General features: G+C 47.0%; 1 protein-coding gene and 1 pseudogene across 1 annotated transcript; one reads left to right on the forward strand and one right to left on the reverse strand.

Moving 5' to 3' along the window:
* Positions 1 to 2,877: 2,877 nt before the first annotated feature.
* LOC138266992 (high mobility group protein B1 pseudogene) lies at positions 2,878 to 3,849 on the forward strand (annotated as a pseudogene).
* An 882-nt stretch (positions 3,850 to 4,731) lies between these two features.
* LOC138266991 (E3 ubiquitin-protein ligase UHRF1-like) lies at positions 4,732 to 6,982 on the reverse strand. The gene has a single exon (XM_069215823.1). The coding sequence runs from the start codon at positions 6,980 to 6,982 to the stop codon at positions 5,582 to 5,584; it is 1,401 nt and encodes a 466-aa protein (XP_069071924.1). The 3' UTR covers positions 4,732 to 5,581.
* Between the last annotated feature and the right edge of the window lie 20,346 nt (positions 6,983 to 27,328).

Genomic DNA, 27,328 nt, shown 5'->3' on the forward strand with positions numbered 1-27,328 from the left:
GCACCAATACAACCCAGGAAGACAGCCCCTGAAAGGGTTCCCGTCCCTTTACTGCTTGCTTGTGAAGAGTCAAGTTTCTCCTTCCTAAACTCGCTAAGCAGCACTGTGAGTGAAGGGTATTGCAGAGAAGTTCTGAAGTGTGAAATTCCTGAGGTGACACAGAGTCATTCTGAAACAATTCAAGTAAGATGAAGTGTTTTTATGACAGAAGGCGTGAGGCAATAAGGAACAACTATAAATTATTTTAGATCAGGGGCAGCTCCTCCATAAGGACAGAGGAGCATCGCCCCCCGCCAGCAGCGGCAGCTGCAAACCTTTCCCCCCAAAAACTTCATAAACTGTGTTTATATTTGTTTTTTGGGAAAAGGGGTGGGGCTACGGGGTGATGAACAAAGAGGGGGAGTGCACAGCACTCCCCACTTAGAGCGCATGTGTGTTTGACCGGCCATCTAGGGCCAGCCAAACACACATGCGCACAGGGCTCTCTCCAGACCAGTAACACAGTTGCTGGACTGGAGAGAGCCTGCCCAGGCTCCCAGTGTGCCTGGGAGCACCCTTGCTTGGTGCTCCTAGCCAATCCTAACGCTGCTGTAAGCAGCATCAGGATTGGCGGAGGACAGGCTGAAAGCCTGTGCCTGCCTGCAGCAAGACGAGAGGAAGCAGAGGAGCGGCGCGGGAGCGGAGGTAAGTGGTTTTTTTAAAAATTATTATTTTTTATTCAGTTTAATTCTCCTCCCCCCCACACGTGCGCCACCCGCCCCTTTTAATTAGCGTGAGCCGCAACTGTTTTAGAAGTTCAAATAATCCAAACACAAAAGCCTGTAGAATGATGACAAGTGCTGCATAAAAGGAGAGTAGATCGTCTGTTATGTTGATTGCTATAATGGAGCAGTGACTGAAGTTTTCCTGATTTGTGTGAAAAGCTGAACACAGAAACGCTCCTAGCATACGTTTACGGATTGCCTGTTCCAGTCACGTAGTGTAAGAAGCACTTTAGTAAATACACACTAGCGACAACAGTACCAACTTCTTGGAGATCCGAGATGAGGGTTACTTTATAGGTAGTTTACCATGAATCCTTGCAGCAACAGGATTCTAGATAAGGACGATGGAGAGAACAGAGAAGGGGAGGAGACAGCCTCTGTCCCCATTCGCAGAGAGATCGTCGCCAGTGATACGAAGAGAAGATGAAATACAATGAGAGAGTGACTTCTCTTTATTGCTATCTCCACTCTTCACCAACACCTCCTTCTCCACTCACGCTGTGACAGAGTAGAATGTTCCTAACCCCAACATTCCAAGGTAAGCTCAAGTGCGAATTGTAGGGTGATACCATGTAGAGCTAATGGATAGGGGAATAGGAGCATACCATAAATGCATAAATAACTATGATAAAAATATAGAACATTATAAAGATATTTCGTTTGTAAACTGTTATAATGTGTGTTTTTATGAATAGAATCTTTGTAGATTGTCATGGGAACCGTGACATTCCGCCTCAGACGGTTACTGGGAGCTGGCTGAGGTGGAGGTCACATCTGTTACTGGAACTGAAAATAAACTATCTACGAAATCATCTCTGTGCCAGTGCCGTCCTTCACAACATAAATTTGGCGACGAGTTTGAGCCAGCTTTTACAGTGAAGGAGTGGTGTGATCTCTATCTCGAAGGAAGGAAAAGCACTTTGTAAGGAGCGTCGGAATCTTAATCTGATGTTATCCAGAGACTTCGCCGATCAGCTGGTTTCAGATGTGAGATGGCAGACAGACATTGTGTAAGAATTGTGTGCTGAGTTGTCTCTGGATCAGCAGCTGCTTTCCGTCAGACTTTGTGTTTGGGAGCCAAGGAGGTCGTGTAAGCGCAAGGCTAACTATTGCGGTTAGTGTTTTGTTTACAGTTTTTTTAACTGGGCCAGTGTGGAGGTCTGTGGTGCAAGCCATCATATGTTACATATCAACGGTTGATACGGGCCCACGCAGCTTTAACTCAAACATTGGTGGAACACTCGTGCCACAAACGCAAGCGAAAGCACGTGGAGCTCAAAGTCACCTTGGTGCCATACAGCAAACAAAAGCGTGTGGGAGCGCAGCGTCACCTTAGTGCCATACAACAAACAAAAGCGCGTGGGAGCGCAACGCACCTTGGTGCCACACGGCAAGCAGAAGCACGTGGGAGCGAAATCTCACCTGAGTGCCGCACACAGCAAGCGAAAGTGTGTAGGAGCGCAGCGTCATCTTGCTAACCCTGCAGTTCAGAGTGCGCAGAAACACAATTTTGTTTAGCAGTCAGTTTTCTTTCCGGCATCTGTCTAAGCACTACTTCCGGTATGCAAGCACTAGAGGAAAGGCCGTTCTGATGCTCACACCGACACCTAAGACAGCATATACTGAGCTAATACTCAGTCTTTATATTGATTTTGGGATCATTTTCTTTGCTCTTTTGGCAGCACGCTGAACAAATTCCGTACCTGTTGCCATGATGGGGACCCTCTGCGATGTGCACACATATTACTGAAACAGACTTCATCACAGTCCCTGTAGTTGAGGAACTTATCTATGAAAGATCTGGGGGGAGCACCCAGCTGCAGCGCTGGGGCTAAGGATCTGTGTGCCCTTTCTCCTGCAAAGAACTTTGTCAGGCTCGCGCTCGGGAGTGCTTTCGCATTCTACTCCTCCATAAAGACTTCCGGTTTACTTCCATCTGCAGCCTCAGGGAACTGCACAAATCTGAAATTACACCTATAGAAGAACCCCCTGCCTCTTCTAGCCGTGCCTCCATTTTACTTGAGTGAGCTGCGCGTGCTGTCACCATGGCTTTCAGCTGAGAAACCTCTTCCTGCATCTCAGTGACTTGGCTCTCTGCAACAACATGCAACATTAGGCGCTTGTAACTCGGTGCGTGCCTTACAGAAAGCGAAATCATACACAATGGGCAAGGATCCTAAGAAGCCAAGGGGCAAAATGTCCTCATACGCATATTTTGTGCAAACCTGCAGAGAGGAAAATAAGAAAAAGCATCCTGATGCGTCTGTGAGTTTTTCTGAGTTCTCCAAAAAATGCTATGAAAGATGGAGGACCATGTCAGCTAAAGAGAAAGGAAAGTTTGAAGATATGGCAAAGGCAGACAAGGTGCGTTATGAAAGAGAAATGAAAGGCTATGTGCCACCTAAAGGGGAATCCAAAAAGAAGTTCAAAGATCCCAATGCACCCAAGAGGCCTCCGTCTGCATTTTTCTTATTTTGCTCCGATCACCGTCCAAAAATCAAAGGAGAGCATCCTGGTCTAACCATTGGAGACATTGCAAAAAAACTGGGGGAAATGTGGAATAACACAACTTCTGATGATAAAGTGCCATATGAAAAGAAGGCCGCCAAATTGAAGGAAAAATATGAGAATGATGTTGCTGCTTATCGGTCTAAGGGGAAGCCAGTCTCCGAAAAAAGTAGTTGCTAAGGTCGAAAAGAGCAAGAAAAAGGAAGAGGAGGAGGACGATGAGGATGAGGAAGAGGAAGAAGAGGAAGAAGAAGAGGATGAAGAGGATGATGAATAATGACATCTCTTTAATAGCATTCATTCTTTTGTTTGTAAAGCATTTTTAGCCCCCCTGTACACAATATACCCATTTTAAGGAAAGATTTGACCTGTAAGGCTGTGTATGATTTTGTTTTTAAACTGTACAGTGACTTTTTCTTTTATATAGTTAACACACTACCAAATGTGTCTTTAGATAGCCATATCCTTCAGTGGTGTTTCAATAGCCACTAACATTGCCTAGTACAGTAAGGGGGTTGTAAATCGGCATGGAGGTTTAAGTAAGTTTTATGTTGGTGCACAGCACAAATTAAGTTTTATACATACCATTTAGTGTTTTTTTTTTTTTAATTAGATTTTATTGTTAGAACACTGCGATGTATAAAAAGGAAGCAAACTTTAAACCACCAACCTTAAGCAACAATTAACATTGTAAAACCAACAGTAACAGTTTGCATTTCTTCTGTACAATAAATCATGGAGTCCTGTGGGTATACTCTGCAAACTAAGACGGCTGTTAAAAGTGGCAATCCATTCGCAATTACATAACCGATTAAGCTCCCTTGCCTTATTTTAAACATCAACCTAAACCCAAGACAAACACTAGAAAATATACATTTGATCAAGCGAAGCCCTCCACGTGCGCCATGCAGGACCCGAGTTGTGCATTTCTGTAGAAGGCTAGTGGAAAACAAACCAAAAGGCCTCTGCAGTTACGATTGACAAGGATGTGGGCTTGAAGGCTGTAGCTGGCATGAGGTTGAGTCTACCTCTTCAAAAATAGACCAAAAGGCACTGAGAAATGGCTTTCAATGTCCGCAACAATTGTAAAGAAAAATCGACTTGGCAAGGATAGAGGTCACCAGTTCCATCTGAGGTAGTACTTCGTATCCCTGAACCCATGCTGCCGGTCAACCTCCTCAATTTTCTTAATGGCTTTCGAGAACAGCTTACCATATACACTTGTACCCAACCAAAATGGGTTCTCTGCATAAAGACCAGAGCGGTAGATGTGCCAGGTAATTCAATGGATCGTTTAATGTGGGAATGCCGTACAGTGACACCCTCTTCATGGCAAAAACCCCATTTTATGAACACATTCCAGGCTTTCTTAGCAAATCACCTTCTGTAGCAGCCAAGCAAGAAGGCATATCTTTAAAAAGCCCGCTTTTCCTGTAAAATCACCAACTGGTAGTTGTGACAAGTTATTATCACATGACAATTCCCCCCGATACCCTCTGACATTTAGAGACAAGTCCTTTTTGAAATCACCGACCACTGCCGTATCCAGGGAACAGCTGGTGTAGAACAGTCTGGAGGGGTTTATTAACATTCAAAGCATAGTTTTTGCCCAAATCAAAACGGCAAGCGGGACAGGTGTGTACATCCGCCTTGAAGGAACGATCCAAACAGGCCTTGCATACATTATGCTGACACTGCGTCGTTATAGCGTTATATACCACCTCCTGGCAGCAAATGCACAGAAATACTTCCTCGACTTTATTCAGGAATTTCGGTCCATCCTTGAGCGATTCCATGGCTTCAGACCACAACTTCTCGTTCGCTTCGTCCTCTTTGATGAGTGCCTTTTGCTCGGCTGTCAGTTTGTAAGACTCAACTTTGGTCTTTTTGGGAGTACCTTTGGGAGATGCAGAGACCTCTTCTTTGCTCACTCCAGACTTCCTTTTTCGCTTTCCCTTGCTTGGAGTTTCTAAATCTTCATCGTTGTCTTCTAGATATGTGTTTTCTTTTTCCCTCTCCTTGTTGGCCACAGCTTCAAGGTAGCCTTCTGGATACTGCATTGTAAGACCCAACTTCTTCATTCTCCCTTCCTTGGTCCAGGGAGCAGACTCTTCATCGTCCCGCCTTAACAGATATCGCCACACAAGGAAACCAGACATGCCCTTCTCTGGCCAATACTTCACAATCTTGTAAATGCCATCGTATCTATTTCCCTCTTCTGGGGTGTATTTGCTGTGCTTGCGCCCTTTGGCATTTCGCTCCACACGAACAGGTTTACCAGCTCTCCAGTCTTTAGCTGTTGCACCGTCTTAGTCATTAATAGGGGCATTGCAGTTCAGCGCCAGCGCTCTGTTCATATTTGTGAGTTTCTGATCACAGGACTGTTCGGATGTACGTTTGTTTCCAGATAGATCACGACCCCCACTTTCTGTGTATGTGAACTCAGTTCCATTGTCCACATCGTCTTCATAGCCGCCAGCCAGGACTAAGGAGTAGGATCCGTCATTACACCTGCCACTTATACCAGCAACATGGGGTCTGTGAACACCAGCCTCGCTCACCTGCACTCTGTACTTCCAAGAAGTGCCAACAGGAACACCAGGGATGGGTCCATAGTGGTTTGAAGGCACAATTGTGCACTCTCTTGTTCGACCAACACATGCCATACCCTTTCCCCAGTCTCTCTGAGACTGTGAACTTGCTGAGGCCATCTTCGCCTTCTTTTTGCTCTCCTTTAGCTTTTCCCCAGCAAGAACAACTTCACTGGTATCGAGGCGGCAATCTGGGCAATACCAGTCGTCCTGCTCAGGAATCTTGGGAAGCTGTGGGTTCAGGCAGTAAATATGGCAGGCCATATCACACTCGTCACACATTATTTGCTTCAACGGGTCCTGTTTGCCGCCACATAAGTGGCAAGCGCACTGGCGTTTTTTTTTCTTTGGATCGTCTCTACACTGTTTGCACTCTGGTCCCTTTTGCCTCTTCTTTGGACTTTCAGAAGGCAGGGGAGAAGCAGTGCCGGGTGCTTCAATTTTGTAAATTTCATCTACAAAAAGGATCTTGCAGTCACTCAAGAAATCGCCAGATTGACCGAGCAGGACCTTGGCATAAATTTCCTTAATTGTGCGCGTGTCCCTTTTCTTTTGAATCTCGGCATCATACCAGAAGCCCCTTTCTTCTGGCTCGTCTATGTTGTAATTTACCCTCACCAGCTGACCAACCTCCAGCTCATTCCATTTAAGCACGGTGCGTGCACGGGCTCGGACTGACCCTCCGCACAGTTGAACAATCCCGCTCTCTGGGTAGTCCTCATATTTCAGATGGTAGACAATGTCCTCTTCAGGCACAGACGCAGGATCCACCTCAGAATCATTACCGACACCACTCTTGCTTGACCTCGTTATATTGACAACCTGTGCCTCAAACCATGCTGCCATGGTAGGGTCGCGGGCATCAACATAATTGTTAATCCTGTATAGTCCATATCCAGGATCGACTATGTCACCCTCTGCAGTGGAGCCAGGCTGGGCATCGAGCTCCATCGCCGCCTTGCCATTGTTGGAGTTCTTGTCAGACTCGCTCTGAGTAGAGCCACAGCCAGAGTCGGTGTCCGAAAGCTCAGAGTCCTTATCTTTAGTGACAGCAAGCACCGCTGGGAGCTGCCTCACTAGCAGCTGGACAATGACATTTAGTCCAATATTGTCCAACATGCCTAATGATGCAACAACTGTGGCAGCTATAGTCACAGTACCGGGGTGAGAAACTGTTTTGCAAAAGGAAAGGATTGTAGGAAGTGTGGGCAAAAAGGACATTTTGCAAGGATGTGTCGAGGGATTGCAAAGACGAAGGTAGCAGTTTTATCAGAAGAACCAGATGAGGATTTGAGTATGCGTGCGGACAGAGTATTGATTGTTGGGCATCAAGACAATAGGAGACAAAGACCTACAGCTGAATTTCTTATAAAGGGAGTGAAAATTCATTTAATGGTTGACTCGGGGTCTTTATACACCATCATACCAAAGAAATTGTTCATGTCTAATTGGCCTGATGTCAAGTTGTTGCCAAAAGTTATCAACCCTGGTGGGTATCAGGGTGAAGAAATCAATATTGTAGGCTATATGGTAGCTGACATCATCTTTGGTGAAAGGGTGGTTGAGGGAAGAGTATATGTGGCAGAATCAGGTCCACCGATTCTCGGGTGGGCTCATCAATATGACTTACACATTGTCATAAATCCACGTGCGCAGAATCCCGTTATGGTAGTACAGGAAGTGATGTTGAAAGACATTATCAGGGGTGCGGAGAATGTGTTTCATGAGGAAATGGGTGAACTCAAAGGGTATGTGCACAAAATTAAATTGAAACAAGGGGCGATGCCAATCCAGCATAAGGTTAGAAGGGTACCTATTGTGGTTAGGGACGAAGTCAACAAATTATTGCGAGAAATGTTGAAAAATTGGGTAATTGAGCCAGTGGAGACTTCAGAGTGGATTTCTCCGGTTGTAATTACTCGCAAAGCTGATAACAAGTTGAGATTTTGCATCGACTTGAGGAGCTTGAACCAATGTGTAGTTGCAGATAATTTTCCACTGCCCAACATAAATGAACTTTTGACTCTACTGAAGGGTGGTAAATCTTTCACGAAATTAGATCTGAAACATGCTTATCATCAAGTCAAATTGCACAATGATTCTAAACCTCTTACATCTTTCATAACCAAGGAAGGCACGTTCCAATTTACCCGAATGCCTTTTGGGTTATGTTCGGCGGCCAGTGTGTTTCAGAGAGTAATGAGTGAGGTACTCCGTGATTTAGAATGTGTCATTTACTTCCAGGATGATATTTTAATCTTTGGAGACACAGTCGAGAATCATAATTTCACCTTAAAACAGGTCCTTGACAGAATTTCTAATGCTGGGTTGACATTGAGGAAAGAGAAATGTGTGTTCTTGGTCAGGGAGATAGAATATCTTGGGCATACCCTCTCGGGTGATGGTATCAAGCCTAAGAGTAACTTATTAGATGCTATTAGGTTGGCTCCACCGCCTCAAGACAAAGATCAATTGAGGTCCTTTTTAGGAATGATAGAGTATTATTCAAAATTTGTGAAGAATTTTGCTTCTAAGACGGAGGTACTGAAAATGTTATTGAGGAAGGGTGTAAGATTTTTGTGGTCTAACACGCAACAAAGGTGTTTTGAGGCCATAAAGGAGGAGGTGTGTGCTGCTGGCATACTGACCCCTTTTGATACAGGGAAGAGATCAGTAATTACTGTGGATGCGAGTGCATACGGTATAGGAGCAGTGTTTGCGCAGATACATCCAACAGGTGAAAAGACCGTTGTATTTGCTTCGCGTTCCTTAACAAATTCTGAGCGCAATTATTCAGTTATTGATAGGGAAGCTTTGGCTGCAGCTTGGGGTATGGAGTACTTCAGAGTTTACATATGGGGAACGGGAGTGACATTACGTTCGGACCACAAACCTTTGATGAAAATTTTGTCTTCTGGTGGGGCTGGCAAGGGTTCGGCAAGACTGGCTCGGTTAGCAGCTAGATTACAGGAATACATTTATGTTCTAGAATACGTACCTGGGTGGAAGAATGTGCAGGCAGACTGCCTATCACGTTTACCTTTGGATTGGAAGTCGGTTGACGAAGAAGGCGTGTTAAAGTATGAGAGTGAAGGGGCAGTTGCAAGTGTTTGTGATGTAGTACACTGGACCTTGGGGGCTGTGAGTAAAGAGGAGTGGGAACAAGCGATGACACATGATGAAGTGTTGAAGGGAGTACTCAAGATGATAGTGGAAGGAGGAAGGAGAGAAAGTACGTTACCCACACCTCTTAGGCCATTTGGGAAAGTTTTGGATGAATTGTCTATTTTAGACAGCAAAGTTTTGGTACAGGGAGAAAGGTTGATACCCCCGTTAGGTGTCAGGAAAAAGTTATTTGATATTTCCCACGAAGGACATTTAGGGCAAACTATGTCAAAAAAGCATCTCAGAGCTGAGTTTTGGTGGCCAGGAATGGACGATGATGAAGTAAACTGGGTAGAGAGGTGTTCAGAGTGCATTGAAAGTGAGAAAAGGTTGAAGGTGGGTAAGCAATCCATGTGTGGGACCATGCAGGATCCAGGCATAGCGTGGCAAACAGTCTGTGGTGATTTTATTGGTCCAATTGTAGGTGTGAATCACAATCAGAGGTTTGCTTTTGTCTTGGTTGATCTGAATACCAAGTGGCTAGTCGTGAAGTTTATGGCAGAAGTGACGACTGCTTCTACAATAAAGATAATATCTGAAATCTTTGGTGAGGAAGGTTACCCAGACTGTCTTGTCACCGATAACGGTACTCAACTTACGTCACATCGTATGAAACAATTTTTAAGTGAGTGCGGCGTGAAACATGCACGCACTTCTCTTTATAATCCTCAAGGTAACGGTGCAGTAGAAAGGGCTAATAGGATGGTTAAGGGAGCCATTCAACTAGCCTTGGTGAATAGACTATGGGCCTGATTCAGACCCTGGCGGCCGGTGACCGCCAGGGACACCGGCCACGGGAGCACCGCCGACAGACCGGCGGTGCTCCAAAAGGCATTCTGACCGCGGCGGTTCTGCCACGGCCAGAAAGGGTAAACCGGCGGTCTCCCGCCGGTTTACCGCTGCCCTTGCAATCCCCCATGGCGGCGCAGCTTGCTGCGCCGCCATGGGGGATTCTGACACCCCCTACCGCCATCCTGTTCCTGGCGGTTCGCCCGCCAGGAACAGGATGGCGGTAGGGGGTGCCGCGGGGCCCCTGGGGGCCCCTGCCGTGCCCATGCCAATGGCATGGGCACGGCAGGGGCCCCCGTAAGAGGGCCCCACTGTGTATTTCAGTGTCTGCCTAGCAGACACTGAAATACGCGACGGGTGCAAACTGCACCCGTCGCACATGCCCACTCCGCCGGCTCCATTCGGAGCCGGCTTCCTCGTGGGGAGGGGTTTCCCGCTGGGCTGGCGGGCGGCCTTCTGGCGGTCGCCCGCCAGCCCAGCGGGAAAGCCAGAATGGCCTCCGCGGTCTTTTGACCGCGGAGCGGCCATATGGCGGTTCCCTCCAGGCGGGCGGCGACCGCCGCCCGCCAGGGTCAAAATGACCCCCTATGTGTAGGGAAGGTCGTGAGTGATTTAGTGTGGGCATATCGGACTACGGAGAACAACACACTTGTATCTTCGCCTTTTGAGTTAATGCGTGGTCGGAAGCCTAGTACCAAGTTGACACCGTTTTGGTTAAAAGCTTTATTGGAAGGGAATGGAGGTGTGCAGGAATGCCAACAGGGAGCAAGAAAACACAGTAACAAAATTGTCCCTGGCGATTGGGTAAAAATAAAATCTGGACGATGTATTGGAGGTTTAAACAAGTTTCGAGGGCCGTTTAAAGTTAAGGATATTGGGAGATGGCACGTTGTGTTGGAAAACGGTGAAAAGTGGAATCTTGGGAGGGTAGCTAGATTTGGTGTGCAGGGCTCAAAGTACGGTACACAGAGGAGTGAATGTGAGGGGTCTATGTTGTTGGAGGATGAAGGTGTGCTCTCAGAAAGTCAGAGTTATAGAAAAGAGGGTGAGTCAGGCTCTCTAACATTTGATGATGAGACCGCTAGGTCCATAGTTGGAGCACCGAAGAATTTGGACAAAAGTGGGATGTCAACTTCTCGGAGTTCAGAAGATGAGCGTGTGACAATCTCTCAAACATCAGAGGTTGAGTCTCCTCAGAATATTCCGGAGTTTGAACAGAGTCCCGGGGAGGGTCGTTTGCATTCGAAGGAGCAGAGACAAAGGCGTCCTCCTTTATACTTAAAAGATTATGTAAAGTAGTCATGTTTTAAGTTATGTCTATCATAAGTCAAGTTTCAATCTTACTTTGTTTTGTTTTGGATAAGTTATAGTAACCTTTAAGTTGAGAACCAAGAGGGGTGGGGGGCTTTTATATAAAGGAGGAGGATATGTTATAATGTGTGTTTTTATGAATAGAATCTTTGTAGATTGTCATGGGAACCGTGACATTCCGCCTCAGACGGTTACTGGGAGCTGGCTGAGGTGGAGGTCACATCTGTTACTGGAACTGAAAATAAACTATCTACGAAATCATCTCTGTGCCAGTGCCGTCCTTCACAACATAAACATTATAACAGTAGCATACAACAACAGCCTAACTGTGGGCTCGCTAGTGAGATAGTGCTCTTTGGCTGCGCTGCAAAACCACTCTTTCACACTCCAGCAGTCCGTCCGCCGGCACGGGTGGGGTTGGGTCGAAGTCGGTCAGCCGGCAGTCTGCTGGATCATAACGCCATGGTAAAAACGGTTGCATCACAGGTTGCCAACAAGAGGCTCACAATGGCTGTAAGTTATTGGGGTGAGGTCAGGTGATCCTGAGCGTTGTCCAGCCACACGCAGAGACCCATACCAGTGGTCATGGTGCGTGTGGCGTGCTCACAGCAGCAATTGCCTGCAGCCCACACACACTGTAGGCAGCTGTTTGCAATTACATTGAAATGGCGGCCGCTCGCGCTGCAGGGGTAGGACAGACCAACACCACTCTATTGATGTGAGTCTGACAAACTCACACTCACACTGTCTCCATAGTTGTCATCTATTGGGCACTGACAGCGACCCCTCCTGACATTCTATGCCACATGGTGTGTTGTGCATTACATTGTAGCACACTAGTAGCTAGCAAGTAGAGGAGCCAGCAGCCTGCCGGGAGCAGCGCACACCACTCGCTGGCACTGCAGTTTTGGTGCATTATAGCAGCACTCCAGTTTGACAACTGAGAGGCACTATAATACGTGATTTTGCATTTCAGTGCAGTGACCCGGACCACAACACTGAAATGCGTTAGACTAACACCTTATGCGTGGTATTTGGCAGGGCTGTAATGCCTGCAATTAGCTTTTTTGTTTGTTTGTGTTACATAATGGTCCCAGGTCAGACTGGGACAGAAAATACACCAGGCACCAAAATAAAAGTGTCCCTCATTGGTGAATTAGATGATTAAAAAGTGTCAATGTTTGCACACTGGTTTTGAACTTGTGAAGACACGCTGTGTAATTGTTTTGCAAGGCATGGAAGATTGTATGCATTTCAGCTTGCTCAAGACAATGTTTGTGTTATTATCAGAAATAGTAACTGAAACAAGCATTGTCAAAGCCAGTATGTCTCTCCTTTTCAAGAGCTATAGACATAATACATATCTTGTCCAGAGCTAACCATATCATATCACTTTTTTTTTTTTTACTTTCAGGCATGTTACACTGCAGCCACACTGTTTGACAACATGTTAAAGAAAACACTGACAAAGTCAGTAGATTTTGCATATGTGAGACCTGCTGGCTTTACCAATACTTGTTAGTTGAAGGACTTAATTGTAACAGTACATGTTGTTTTGCCCCGAGCCCCTACCAAATGAAAATCTTTGCCTCCCAGATGCCTTCAATAGGTGCTCTGATCTCATGAGTTGTGGAACGTACAGTTCTGGTACAGGTTATTCCTATAGTAGTTTTTTATATAGTGCCTGTTAGACCTCTCAGCTCTTGGTGTGGTTTCCCCTGTATTTTCGGCTTCTGGCCTTCTGTTTTTGATCCCGTGCTGAGTTTCATTTTTGCTGGCTTGAGGATGAGCACTTTACCACTACTGACCAGTGCTAAAGTGAAAGTGCTCCCTTTTCTAAATACCATTGGTGATTGGTTTATCCATGATTGGCATATTTGATTTACTAGTAAGTCCCTAGCACAGTGCACAGTGTGTGCGCAGGGCCTATAAATCAAATGCTACTAGTGGGCCTACAGCACAGATTGTGCCACCCACATGAGTAGCCCTGTAAACATGTCTCAGGCCTGCCACTGCAGTGTCTGTGTGTGCAGTTTTAACTGCCAGTTCGACCTGGCAAGTGCACCCACTTGCCATGCCCAAACCTTACCCTTTACTACATGTAAGTCACCAGTAACCTAGGCCCAATGCAGCCCAATGGGCAGAGTGCAGTGTATTTAAAAGGTAGGACATGTACTGGTATGTTTTATATTTCCTGACAGTGAAATACTGCTAAATTCTGTTTTCACTATTGTAAGACCTATCTCTCCCATAGGGTAACATGGGGATTGCCTTGAAATATTTTTCAAGTATAGTTTTCCATTGGGAGCAGATAGAGATTGGAGTTTAGGGTCTCTGAACTCACAATTTTAAAAATATGTATTTTGTTGAAGTTGGATTTTAAATTGTAAGTTTGAAAATGCCACTTTCAGAAAGTGTGCATTTTCTTGCTTAACCATTCTGTGCCTCTGCCTAGTTGTGGAATACACGTCTGGGTCAGGATGACATTTGGGCTGTTTATGAATTCACTCTAGACAGTCACACAAAGGGAGCTGAGGTGTGCCCTGCATATCCTGATGGGTCTTCCTGGGCTAGGGTGGTGGGAGGAGCTGACAATTGTACCTGAATAGGGCTATGCCTGTCCTTATACACAGCAGTCTTCCCTCCCCTCCTCTTCCCCCGGAGTGTGTCTTGGGCCAGGGCAGTAAAGGCGTGGTCTTGTTGTAGGAGGCTGGCCTGGCTTGTAGTATGTACCAAGGGGTACTTACACTCTGTACCAGGTCCAGTTATCCCTTATTAGTGTAGAAGAGGTGTTTCTAGCAGCTTAGGCTGATAGAAGGTAGCTATAGCAGAGCAGCTTAGGCTGAACTAGGAGACATGCAAAGCTCCTACTATACCACTGGTGTCATATGCACAATATCATAAGAAAACACAATACACAGATATACTAAAAATTAAGGTACTTTAATTTTATGACAATATGCCAAACGTATCTCAGTGAGTACCCTCAGTATGAGGATGCCAAATATACACAAGATATATGTACACAATACCAAAAATATGCAGTAATAGCAAAAGGAAGTAATGCAAGCAGTGTAAAGTTACAATAGATTGCAATAGGAGCACATAGGTATAGGGGCAACACAAACCATATACTCCAAAAGTGGAATGCGAACCACGAATGGACCCCAAACCTATGTGAGCTTGTAGAGGGATGCTGGGGCTGTAAGAAAACAGTGAGGGTTAGAAAAATAGCCCACCCCAAGGCCCTGTAAGGTAGGTGTAAAGTGCACCTACAACTCCCAGAGAGCACAGAAGTTGTGATAGGGGGATTCTGCAAGGAAAACCAACACCAGCAATGCAACAACAGTGGATTTCCGGACCTGAGTACCTGTAAGATAAGGGGACCAAGTCCAAGAGTCGCGACAGTGTCGAGAGTGGGCAGATGCCCAGGAAATGCCAGCTGAGGGTGCAAGGAAGCTGCCACCGGATGGAAGAAGTTTTGTGTTCTGCAAGAACAAAGAGGACTAGGAACTTCCCCTTTGGAGGATGGATGTCCCACGTCGTGAAGAAGCTTCCAGAGGTGTTCCCACGCAGAAAGACCGCAAACAAGCCTTGCTAACTGCAAGGGTCGCAGTTAGGGTTTTTGGATGCTGCTGTGGCCCAGGAGGGACCAGGATGTCGCCACTTGGATGAGGAGACAGAGGGGGCGCCCAGCAAGTCAGGGAGCCCTCACAGAAGCAGGCAGCACCCGCAGAAGTACCGGAACAGGCACTTAGAAGAGGAGTGAACCGGAGTCCACCCGAAGTCAGAAAAGGGAGTCCCACGATGCCGGAGGACAACTCAGAAGGTTGTGCACTGCAGGTTAGAGTGTCGGGGACCTAGGCTTGGCTGTGCACGAAGGAAATCCTGGAAGAGTGCACAGGAGCCGGAGCAGCTGCAAATCACGCGGTACCCAGCAATGCAGTCTAGCGTGGGGAGGCAAGGACTTACCTCCACCAAACTTGGACTGAAGAGTCACTGGACTGTGGGAGTCACTTAGACAGAGTTGCTGAGTTCCAGGGACCACGCTCGTCGTGCTGAGAGGGGACCCAGAGGACCGGTGATGCAGTCTTTTGTTGCCTGCGGTTGCAGGGGGAAGATTCCGTCGACCCACGGGAGATTTCTTCAGAGCTCCTGGTGCAGAAAGGAGGCAGGCTACCCCCAGAGCATGCACCACCTGGAAACAGTCGAGAAAGCCGGCAGGATGAGCGATACAAGGTTGCTAGTAGTCGTCTTTGCTACTTTGTTGCGGTTTTGCAGGCGTCTTGAGCAGTCAGCGGTCGATCCTTTGGCAGAAGGTGAAGAGGGAGATGCAGAGGAACTCTGGTGAGCTCTTGCATTCGTTATCTGAAGAATTCCCCAAAGCAGAGACCCTAAATAGCCAGAAAAGGAGGTTTGGCTACCTAGGAAGGAGGATAGGCTAGTAAGAAAGGTAAGAGCCTATCAGAAGGAGTCTCTGACGTCACCTGATGGCACTGGCCACTCAGAGCAGTCCAGTGTGCCAGCACACCTCTGAATCCAAGATGGTAGAGGTCTGTGGCACGCTGGAGGAGCTCTGGGCACCTCCCCTGGGAGGTGCAGGTCAGGGGAGTGGTCACTCCCCTTTCCTTTGTCCAGTTTCGCGCCAGAGCAGGGCTGGGGGATCCCTGAACCGGTGTAGACTAGCTTATGCAGAGATGGGCACCATCTGTGCCCATCAAAGCATTTCCAGAGGCTGGGGGAGGCTACTCCTCCCCAGCCCTGACACCTATTTCCAAAGGGAGAGGGTGTAACACCCTCTCTCTGAGGAAGTCCTTTGTTCTGCCTTCCTGGGCCAGGCCTGGCTGGACCCCAGGAGGGCAGAAACCTGTCTGAGGGGTTGGCAGCATCTGCAGTGAAACCCCGGGAAAGGCAGTTTGGCAGTACCCGGGTTCTGTGCTAGATACCCGGGGGATCATGGAATTGTCCCCCCAATGCCAGAATGGCATTGGGGGGACAATTCCATGATCATAGACATATTACATGGCCATGTTCGGAGTTACCATTGTGACGCTGTACATAGGTAGAGACCTATGTACAGTGCACGCGTGTAATGGTGTCCCCGCAGTCACAAAGTCCGGGGAATTTGCCCTGAACGATGTGGGGGCACCTTGGCTAGTGCCAGGGTGCCCTCACACTTAGTAACTTTGCACCCAACCTTCACCAGGTGAAGGTTAGACATATAGGTGACTTATAAGTTACTTAAGTGCAGTGGTAAAGGCTGTGAAATAACGTGGACGTTATTTCACACAGGCTGCACTGGCAGGCCTGTGTAAGAATTGTCAGATCTCCCTATGGGTGGCAAAAGAAATGCTGCAGCCCATAGGGATCTCCTGGAACCCCAATACCCTGGGTACCTCAGTACCATATACTAGGGAATTATAAGGGTGTTCCAGTATGCCAATGTGAATTGGTGAAATTGGTCACTAGCCTGTTAGTGACAATTTGGAAAGCAGAGAGAGCATAACCACTGAGGTTCTGGTTAGCAGAGCCTCAGTGAGACAGTTAGTCATCACACAGGGAACACATACAGGGCACACTTATGAGCACTGGGGCCCCGGCTGGCAGGGTCCCAGTGACACATACACTAAAACAACATATACAGTGAAATATGGGGGTAACATGCCAGGCAAGATGGTACTTTCCTACACAACCCCCCCCCCCCCCCAACGAAGGACAATAAGACTAGCCATGACCTGATGAGTCTTCATTGTCTAAGTGGAAATATCTGGAGAGTCCATCTGCATTGGAGTGGGTACTCCCAGGTCTATGTTCCACTGTATAGTCCATTCCCTGTAGAGATATGGACCACCTCAACAATTTAGGGTTTTCACCTTTCATTTGTTTTAGCCAAAGTAGAGGTTTGTGGTCTGTCTGAACAATGAAGTGAGTGCCAAACAGGAATGGCCTCAACTTCTTCAGTGCGCAGACCACAGCAAAGGCCTCCCTCTCTATGGCAGACCAACACTTTTCTCTAGGGGTCAACCTCCTGCTGATAAAAGCAACAGGTTGATCCTGGCCCTCAGAATTGAGTTGTGATAAGACTGCCCCTACCCCTAATTCAGATGCATCAGTTTGAACAATTAATTTATTGGAGTAACATGGGCTTTTTAGGACAGGTGCAGTGCACATGGCCTGTTTGAGCTCCTCAAAAGCTTTCTGACAGCTAGCTGTCCACAATACCTTTTTAGGCATCTTCTTGGAAGTGAGATCATTAAGTGGGGCTGCAATGGAGCCATAGTTTTTAATGAATCTCCTGTAATACCCAGTGAGGCCTAAGAAGGCTCTTACCTGGGTCTGTGTTGTAGGGGGAACCCAATCTATGATTGTTTGGATTTTCCCCTGAAGTGGTGCAATCTGTTCTCCACCTACCAGGTGTCCCAGATAAACCACTTTCCCCTGCCCTATCTGGCACTTTGAAGCCTTGATAGTGAGGCCTGCCTTTTGCAGGACCTCCAAAACTTTCCACAGGTGGACCAGGTGATCATCCCAGGTGGAGCTAAAGACAGCTATATCGTCCAGATATGATGCACTAAAAGCCTCCAACCCTTGCAGGACTGTATTCACCAACCTCTGAAAAGTGGCAGGTGCATTTTTCAAACCAAAGGGCATTACTGTGAATTGGTAGTGCCCTCCAATAGTCGAAAATGCAGTTTTTGCTTTAGCATCCTCTGATAATTTGATCTTCCAATACCCTGTAGGCAAATCAAAGGTGCTTAGATACTTGGCAGATGCTAGTGTTTCTATGAGCTCATCTGCCCTGGGTATAGGGTGAGCATCAGTTTTTGTTACCTGGTTGAGACCTCTGTAATCTACACAAAACCTCATCTCTCTTTTTCCATCTTTTGAGTGAGGCTTTGGTACAGGCACCACAGGAGAGGCCCATGGGCTTTCAGAATGTTCAACCACTCCTAAGTCAAGCATTTTCTGAACTTCTTGCTTTATGCAGTCTCTGACATGGTCAGGCTGCCTATAGATTTTACTTTTGACAGGCAAGCTGTCTCCAGTATCAATTGTGTGTTCACACCAAGATGTGGTGCCTGGCACAGTTGAAAAAAGTTCGGAAAATTGACCTAGGAGATTTATGCAGTTGTCTTTCTGCTCTGCAGTAAGACAGTTTGCTAAAACTACACCTTCCACTAAGGCATCATCTTCAGTGGAAGAGAAGAGATCAGGGAGAGGGTCACTCTCTTCTTCCTGTCCTTTATCTGTTGCCATGAGCAGGGTGAGATCAGCCCTGTCATAGTAGGGTTTAAGGCGATTGACATGGAGCACCCTAAGGGGACTCCTGGCAGTGCCTAGGTCAACCAAGTAGGTGACCTTGCCCTTCTTTTCAACAATGAGATGGGGTCCACTCCATTTGTCTTGGAGTGCTCTTTCGGCCACAGGCTCCAATACCCACACCTTCTGTCCTGGTTGGTACTGAATCAGAACAGCCTTCTGGCCATGCCACTGCTTTTGGAGCTCTTGGATGGCCTGAAGGTTTGTACTGGCCTTTTTCATGTACTGGATCTTTCTGGATCTTAGGCCAAGTACATAGTCCACTATGTCTTGCTTAGGAGCTTTTAAAGGTTGTTCCCAACCCTCCTTCACAAGTGTTAGGGGACCTCTTACAGGGTGCCCAAATAGGAGATCAAAGGGGCTGAAGCCCACTCCTTTCTGGGGTACCTCCCTGTAAGCAAAAAGAAGGCAAGGTAACAGGACATCCCATCTCCTCCTGAGTTTTTCAGGGAGTCCCATTATCATACCTTTGAGTGTTTTATTAAACCTCTCTACCAGTCCATTTGTTTGTGGATGATAATGTGTGGTGAATTTGTATGTTACACCACATTCCTTCCACATGGCCTTCAAGTATGCAGACATAAAGTTGCTACCCCTGTCTGATACAACCTCTTTTGGGAAACCCACCCTGGAAAAGATTCCCAGGAGGGCTTTTGCCACTGCAGGTGCTGTAGTGGTCCTTAGAGGAATTGCTTCAGGATATCTTGTGGCATGGTCCACTACCACCAAGATAAACCTATTGCCTGAAGCAGTAGGAGGATCAAGGGGGCCAACTATGTCAACCCCTACCCTTTCAAAGGGAACCCCAACCACAGGTAGTGGAATAAGGGGAGCCTTTGGAGTGCCACCAGTCTTGCCACTGGCTTGGCAGGTCACGCAAGACTTACAAAAATCTTTTGTGTCCTCTGACATCCTAGGCCAGTGAAACAGGGGGGTAAGCCTTTCCCATGTTTTAATCTGACCCAAATGTCCAGCCAAAGGAATGTCATGTGCCAGAGTTAGGAGGAACTCTCTGTACTGCAGGGGAATGACCAATCTCCTGGCTGCTCCAGGTTTTGGGTCCCTTGCCTCTGTGTACAAGAGCTTGTCCTCCCAGTAAACTCTATGTGAGTCACTGACATCCCCATTTTGCTGATTGACAGCTTGCTGTCTGAGACCCTCTAATGTGGGACAGGATTGCTGTGCCACACTCAGCTCCTCCCTGGCAGGCCCCCATCCACCCAAAAGCTCAGCAGTGTCTGCTGCCAGCTCCTCTGGTGAAGGTTCTGCACAGGGTGGAAATTCTTCTTCCTCAGAAGTTGAATCATCTGTAGAGGGAGGGATTGTGGGTAGGGATTTACCCTTACTAACCCTAGCTTTAGGGAGCACTTGGTCCATTGTTCCAGGATCCAAGTCACTCTGTCCTTTTTGCTTTTTGGCCTGAGCCCTTGTTAAAGCAAAAATATGCCCAGGAATGCCCAGCATTGCCCAGCATTGCTGCATGAGCCTCCAACTCCACTTCTGCCCAATATGATGTCTCTAAATCATTTCCTAGTAGACAATCTACAGGTAAATCTGAAGCAACCACAAGTTTCTTTGGACCAGTAACCCCCCCCCAGTTGAGATTCACAACAGCCATGGGGTGGCTAAGAGTGTTGTTACGAGCGGCTGTCACTTGGTACTGGTGACCAAGTAGGTGTTGTTCAGGGTGTACCAGTTTCTCTATTACCATGGTAACACAGGCACCTGTGTCCCTGTAGGCCTGAACCTCAACACCATTGATTAGGGGAAGTTGCTTGTACTTATCCATATTAAGGGGACAAACAACCAAGGTGGCCAAATCAATGGCACCTTCAGAGACTAGCACAGCCTCTGTGGTCTCCCTAACAAGACCAACCCCAACTAAATTACCAAAAGTGAGCCCAGCTACTCCCTTGGATTGGCTATTAGTAGGTTTGCTCCCACCACCACTGCTATTACTAGGGGCACTAGAGGTTGCAGTAGGGGTTGTGGTAGTGGGAGGTTTGGTTTTTTTCTTTGGACAACTGGCATCAGTTCTCCATTGGCCTTTTACTTTACATAAATAACACCAAGGCTTTTTGTTTTGATTTGAAGAGGATTTGGACCCACCACCCCATCAGAGTGTTTTTGTGGGCCTGATGAAGACTCAGTATGTTTACTTTTGTCCCCACCCTTGTCTGAAGACTTACCATCCTTCTTCTTGCCATCCTTGTCACCTCCTGTATGAACTTTTCTGTTCACTCTTGTTCTGACCCATTTGTCTGCCTTCTTTCCCAATTCTTGGGGAGAGGTCAGATCTGAGTCCACTAGATATTGGTGTAATAAGTCAGACACACTGTTATTCAGAATATGCTCTCTCAGGATTAGATTGTACAGGCTTTCATAGTCAGAAACTTTAGTGCCATGTAACCACCCCTCCAAGGCCTTCACTGAATAGTCAACAAAGTCTACCCAGTCTTGTGAGGACTCTTTTCTGGCTTCTCTGAACTTAATCCTGTATTGTTCAGTGGGTAAGCCAAATCCATCCAAGAGTGCATCCTTCAAAACTGCAAAAGTATTGGCATCACTTTCTCTAACAGTAAGGAGCCTATCCCTACCCTTTCCACTGAAAGATAGCCATAGAATAGCAGCCCACTGCCTTTGAGGGACCCCCTGTACCATACAGGCCCTCTCAAGTGCAGCAAACCACTTGTTAATGTCATCCCCCTCCTTGTAAGGGGGAACTATCTTATGCAGATTCCTGGAATTATGCTCTCTTACAGGATTACTATCAGGAATATTGCTGCTGCCACCATGGGGTCAAAACCCCAACCTCTGTCTCTCCTTCTCCAGATCTAGGGATTCCCTGTCTAGAGCCAGCTGTTGCTGTTTAGGCTTCAGTCTGGTCTGTTCCACTCTCAACTTGTTGAGTTCCCTTTCTAACTATTTGTCTTCAGGGTGGGTGGGTTGGGAATGCTTTGACACAGAAGATATATTGGATTCAACAGAGGGAGACCTGCCCCTAACAGCTTGAACTCTAACAACCTGGCCTTCAGGAACAAAACCCTCCCTACTATGATGGGAGCTTCTATTACTACCAGCATTGCTATGAGGTCTGCTAGGGGGCAGATTAGGAAGAGAACCCTGTACACCTCCCTCAAGGGGCTCCCCTGAGTCAGAGTGTGAGCTATCTCCTAACTTCTCAATTGAAGTGCCACCCTGGGACTTATCATTCTCAATAAGCATGTTAGACAGAAATTATCTAGAAGGGTTCTTTCCTACCACTAAACCTCTATCAATGCAGAGACTCCTTAGGCTCTTAAAGTTAAGATTGTCATATGTTGTATTGACCATTTTAAGAGAAGTCCCTACATCAGACATGATAGAAGAAGGTTTAGGGACAGTGAGAAGCGAGAAAAAGTTTCAGGACTTTTTAAAGAACAGGTAAAACACTTTTTGAAACTTTTTGAAACTTTTAGCAAGTTTAGGAGTACTTTTCAGCACTTAGCAGAAAGTGTAAGAGAAGAAAAGCAAAACTTTTTGGTTAGGTGTACATACACTGAACTTGTTTTGTATATTTTTCTCTTATGAAAAGTACAATATGACAGTGGTAAGTAGTTACAAGTACTTATCCCACCGCTGCACAACCAATGTAGGAGGCTGGCCTGGCTTGTAGTGGGTACCAAGGGGTACTTACACTCTGTACTAGGTCCAGTTATCCCTTATTAGTGTAGAAGAGGTGTTTCTAGCAGCTTAGGCTGATAGAAGGTAGCTATAGCAGAGCAGCTTAGGCTGAACTAGGAGACATGCAAAGCTCCTACTATACCACTGGTGTCATATGCACAATATCATAAGAAAACACAATACACAGATATACTAAAAATAAAGGTACTTTATTTTTATGACAATATGCCAAAAGTATCTCAGTGAGTACCCTCAGTATGAGGATGCCAAATATACACAAGATATATGTACACAATACCAAAAATATGCAGTAATAGCAAAAGGAAGTAATGCAAGCAGTGTAAAGTTACAATAGATTGCAATAGGAGCACATAGGTATAGGGGCAACACAAACCATATACTCCAAAAGTGGAATGCGAACCACGAATGGACCCCAAACCTATGTGAGCTTGTAGAGGGATGCTGGGGCTGTAAGAAAACAGTGAGGGTTAGAAAAATAGCCCACCCCAAGGCCCTGTAAGGTAGGTGTAAAGTGCACCTACAACTCCCAGAGAGCACAGAAGTTGTGATAGGGGGATTCTGCAAGGAAAACCAACACCAGCAATGCAACAACAGTGGATTTCCGGACCTGAGTACCTGTAAGATAAGGGGACCAAGTCCAAGAGACACAACAGTGTCGAGAGTGGGCAGATGCCCAGGAAATGTCAGCTGAGGGTGCAAGGAAGCTGCCACCGGATGGAAGAAGCTTTGTGTTCTGCAAGGATGAAGAGGACTAGGAATTTCCCCTTTGGAGGATGGATGTCCCACGTCGTGAAGAAGCTTGCAGAGGTGTTCCCACGCAGAAAGACCGCAAACAAGCCTTGCTAGCTGCAAGGGTCGCGGTTAGGGTTTTTGGATGCTGCTGTGGCCCAGGAGGGACCAGGATGTCGCCACTTGGATGAGGAGACAGAAGGGGCGCCCAGCAAGTCAGGGAGCCCTCACAGAAGCAGGCAGCACCCGCAGAAGTACCGGAACAGGCACTTAGAAGAGGAGTGAACCGGAGTCCACCCGAAGTCAGAAAAGGGAGTCCCACGACGCCGGAGGACAACTCAGAAGGTTGTGCACTGCAGGTTAGAGTGTCGGGGACCCAGGCTTGGCTGTGCACAAAGGAAATCCTGGAAGAGTGCACAGTAGCCGGAGCAGCTGCAAATCACGTGGTACCCAGCAATGCAGTCTAGCGTGGGGAGGAAAGGACTTACCTCCACCAAACTTGGACTGAAGAGTCACTGGACTGTGGGAGTCACTTGGACAGAGTTGCTGAGTTCCAGGGACCACGCTCGTCGTGCTGAGAGGGGACCCAGAGGACCGGTGATGCAGTCTTTTGTTGCCTGCGGTTGCAGGGGGAAGATTCCGTCGACCCACGGGAGATTTCTTCAGAGCTCCTGGTGCAGAAAGGAGGCAGGCTACCCCCAGAGCATGCACCACCTGGAAACAGTCGAGAAAGCCGGCAGGATGAGCGATACAAGGTTGCTAGTAGTCGTCTTTGCTACTTTGTTGCGGTTTTGCAGGCGTCCTGAGCAGTCAGCGGTCGATCCTTTGGCAGAAGGTGAAGAGGGAGATGCAGAGGAACTCTGGTGAGCTCTTGCATTCGTTATCTGAAGAATTCCCCAAAGCAGAGACCCTAAATAGCCAGAAAAGGAGGTTTGGCTACCTAGGAAGGAGGATAGGCTAGTAAGAAAGGTAAGAGCCTATCAGAAGGAGTCTCTGACGTCACCTGATGGCCCTGGCCACTCGGAGCAGTCCAGTGTGCCAGCACACCTCTGAATCCAAGATGGCAGAGGTCTGGGGCACGCTGGAGGAGCTCTGGGCACCTCCCCTGGGAGGTGCAGGTCAGGGGAGTGGTCACTCCCCTTTCCTTTGTCCAGTTTCGCGCCAGAGCAGGGCTGGGGGATCCCTGAACCGGTGTAGACTGGCTTATGCAGAGATGGGCACCATCTGTGCCCATCAAAGCATTTCCAGAGGCTGGGGGAGGCTACTCCTCTCCAGCCCTGACACCTATTTCCAAAGGGAGAGGGTGTAACACCCTCTCTCTGAGGAAGTCCTTTGTTCTGCCTTCCTGGGCCAGGCCTGGCTGGACTCCAGGAGGGCAGAAACCTGTCTGAGGGGTTGGCAGCAGCAGCAGCTGCAATGAAACCCCGGGAAAGGCAGTTTGGCAGTACCCGGGTTCTGTGCTAGAGACCCGGGGGATCATGGAATTGTCCCCCCAATGCCAGAATGGCATTGGGGTGACAATTCCATGATCGTAGACATATTACATGGCCATGTTCGGAGTTACCATTGTGACGCTGTACATAGGTAGAGACCTATGTACAGTGCACGCGTGTAATGGTGTCCCCGCACTCACAAAGTCCGGGGAATTTGCCCTGAACAATGTGGGGGCACCTTGGCTAGTGCCAGGGTGCCCTCACACTAAGTAACTTTGCACCCAACCTTCACCAGGTGAAGGTTAGACATATAGGTGACTTATAAGTTACTTAAGTGCAGTGGTAAATGGCTGTGAAATAACGTGGACGTTATTTCACTCAGGCAGCACTGGCAGGCCTGTGTAAGAATTGTCAGATCTCCCTATGGGTGGCAAACAAAATGCTGCAGACCATAGGGATCTCCTGGAACCCCAATACCCTGGGTACCTCAGTACCATATACTAGGGAATTATAAGAGGGTTCTAGTATGCCAACGGATCCATGGTCCCCACTGAGTGCAACGACCGCGATCAACTCTGCAGGTCCGAAGCCACTGCAGCACTTCTGAATTCCCGCCACAGCGTGAGTCCTGAGTGCCATGTCCCAGACATCTGGGACACCTGACTCTGCCGCAGTATTTGTGGCCCTGTGGTGTGATTGTGACACGGAAAGTCGACCCTCACGTCTTGACCTGCTTGATTCATCGACCCTGTCAGATCATAAAGAACAGACACCTTGCCATCGATGCTGCATCTCATCCCATGGTTCACATCACCTCCCCTGCCTCACAGTAAGGAACCAACGCCTCACCTTCTCGGAAGCAGCAAGGAACCAACGCCGCACCGACTCCATCGACTCCTCATCTCCCTGACTCCGTGCAATGTCTTTGCATTGCTTCCTCATCGTTTTCAAAACTGTGTGTGGGGCACATGCGACTCCATGACCGGCCCGTACTCCTTTGCAACTTGCGTTGGACTGTTGGGAACGACTCTGTCAAGACGCCGTGATAGCCCCAGTTGGAGCCATTGTGTTTTTAAGCACTTTACTGAAATTTAGGGCCAGATGTAAGAAGCATTTTTCAAGTCACAAAGGTGCTGATTCGCAGAATCGTCCCGTTTGGGACTTGAAAAATGCTTTTTGGGATGTACAAAGCCCAAACTGTGATTCAGTAACCTGTTACCGAATCACAGTTTGGGTTTTGCGATTCGGTATTGGGAAGGGGCGTTTCAAAGGCGTCCCTTCCTAATACCAAATCCAAATGGTATGTACGATTGTTTTGGGACCGCAAATGCGGTCGCAAAACAATCGCAGTTAGCACCAGTTTCAAACTGGAGCTAACCCATTCGCAAACGGGAAGGGGTCCCCATGGGACCCCTTCCCCTTTGTGAAGCAGCGAAAATATTTTTTCAGAACAGGCAGTGGTCCCACGAACCACTCCCTGCTCTGAAAAAATGAAAAGAAAACTTTTCATTTTTGTTTTTGAAATGCATCTCGTTTTTCTTGGAGGAAAACTGGCTGCATTTAAAAAAAGAAAACTGCTTTATTTAAAACCAGTCACAGACATGGTGGTCTGCTGTCTCCAGCAGGCCACCATCCCTGTGAGGGCGGCCATTCCCAGTGGGGTTGCAAATTGCGACCTACCTCATGAATCTTCATGAGGTAGGTCATTTGCGACCCCATTGGCAATCGCAAACAGTACACTTTTGTACATCCGGTTTTGCGACTCACAAATTATGAGTCTCTAAGACTCGCACTTTATGACTTGCAAAACCGGATCTTTGTACATGAGGCCCTTAATCTTTAAACCTTTGTATCTTTGCTTGTGTGTGGTGGATTTTTGTTGTTTTGGTCTTGTTTTACTCACATAGATATTGACAATTTTTCTAAACTAGTGTGGGGGTACGTTTCCGGTGTTTTCACTGTGTTAGTGTGTGTACAAATACTTTACATGTGGCCTCTGAGATAAGCCTGACTGCTTGAGTCAAGCAACCAAGGGGGTTAGCAGGGGTGGCTGGATATGATGGATGATGGCCACATAAAAAAACATTTTGTGCATTAAATGCTTTTGTGTGATTAACACATATGCATTAAGGATTGAATTTCTTATTGTAGGCAACGTGATGATTGTATAATCAATCTCTATTTTCACCACTTTTTTACTTATTTATGAATAGCCAAGTGGTTCATATTATGTGGACAACCCCCTTATTTGCAGCTTGATTGCCCTATAAACCATTTCAACCCTGCAAAGGTCTAGAAATGGACTTAAATCAGCTGCAACAAGCCTGAATTGTTTATGCAAGATTCATAGCCTAATTGATTGAATGCTAAGCAGTTGTGATAACAATGGAAATCTCCCCCTTTAAAGGTACATGATGTTTGGATTCTATTAAAGAAACAGAGGCAATCATTATGACTTTCCTCTTTACTGTTTTAACTCTAGCAGCAAAGTAACTTATTTTATATTTATAACATGAAAGAAAAAGTTGACACGCAGCTGCACAAAGAGGTCAGCAGTGCAGAGTGCCAGTGACCTCAAACTACATTCACCAGCCACCAGTCATCTCTGCAGCGCTGAGAACACAGTTGTTGTAGCAAGTTGAAAAGAAACAATTGTCCCTAATGTTTGCCAGGCGATGAACATCTTTCTGAAAGAAAACCCGGGTTGTATGAAGAGTAGTATGACAAAAAGAAACCATGGATCTTCTGGAAGGTAAATGTGAAGTTAAACTGGAAGAAAAAGACACATTGTAACAAATAGGAGAGGAGGAAGGGATAATCTCAGGCCCCTTGTCTTTAGTAGTATCCAAACATCCTGTCATTTCGGGGGGAAATTCCAGTCTACTACAGGGCAGGAGGCTTGATTATGACAAATTTAAAGCTTTGGTATAATATAAGATATGTGAGTGATTGGTTTAAAAGTAGACTCTCTTCACCAATCTCCTCTTCACCAATCTCCTGTTTTAAAAATGTCCTCAAAACGTCCTGCTGATAC

This window comes from Pleurodeles waltl, chromosome 12 (assembly GCF_031143425.1).
Source record: "Pleurodeles waltl isolate 20211129_DDA chromosome 12, aPleWal1.hap1.20221129, whole genome shotgun sequence".
Lineage (NCBI taxonomy): Eukaryota > Metazoa > Chordata > Amphibia > Caudata > Salamandridae > Pleurodeles > Pleurodeles waltl.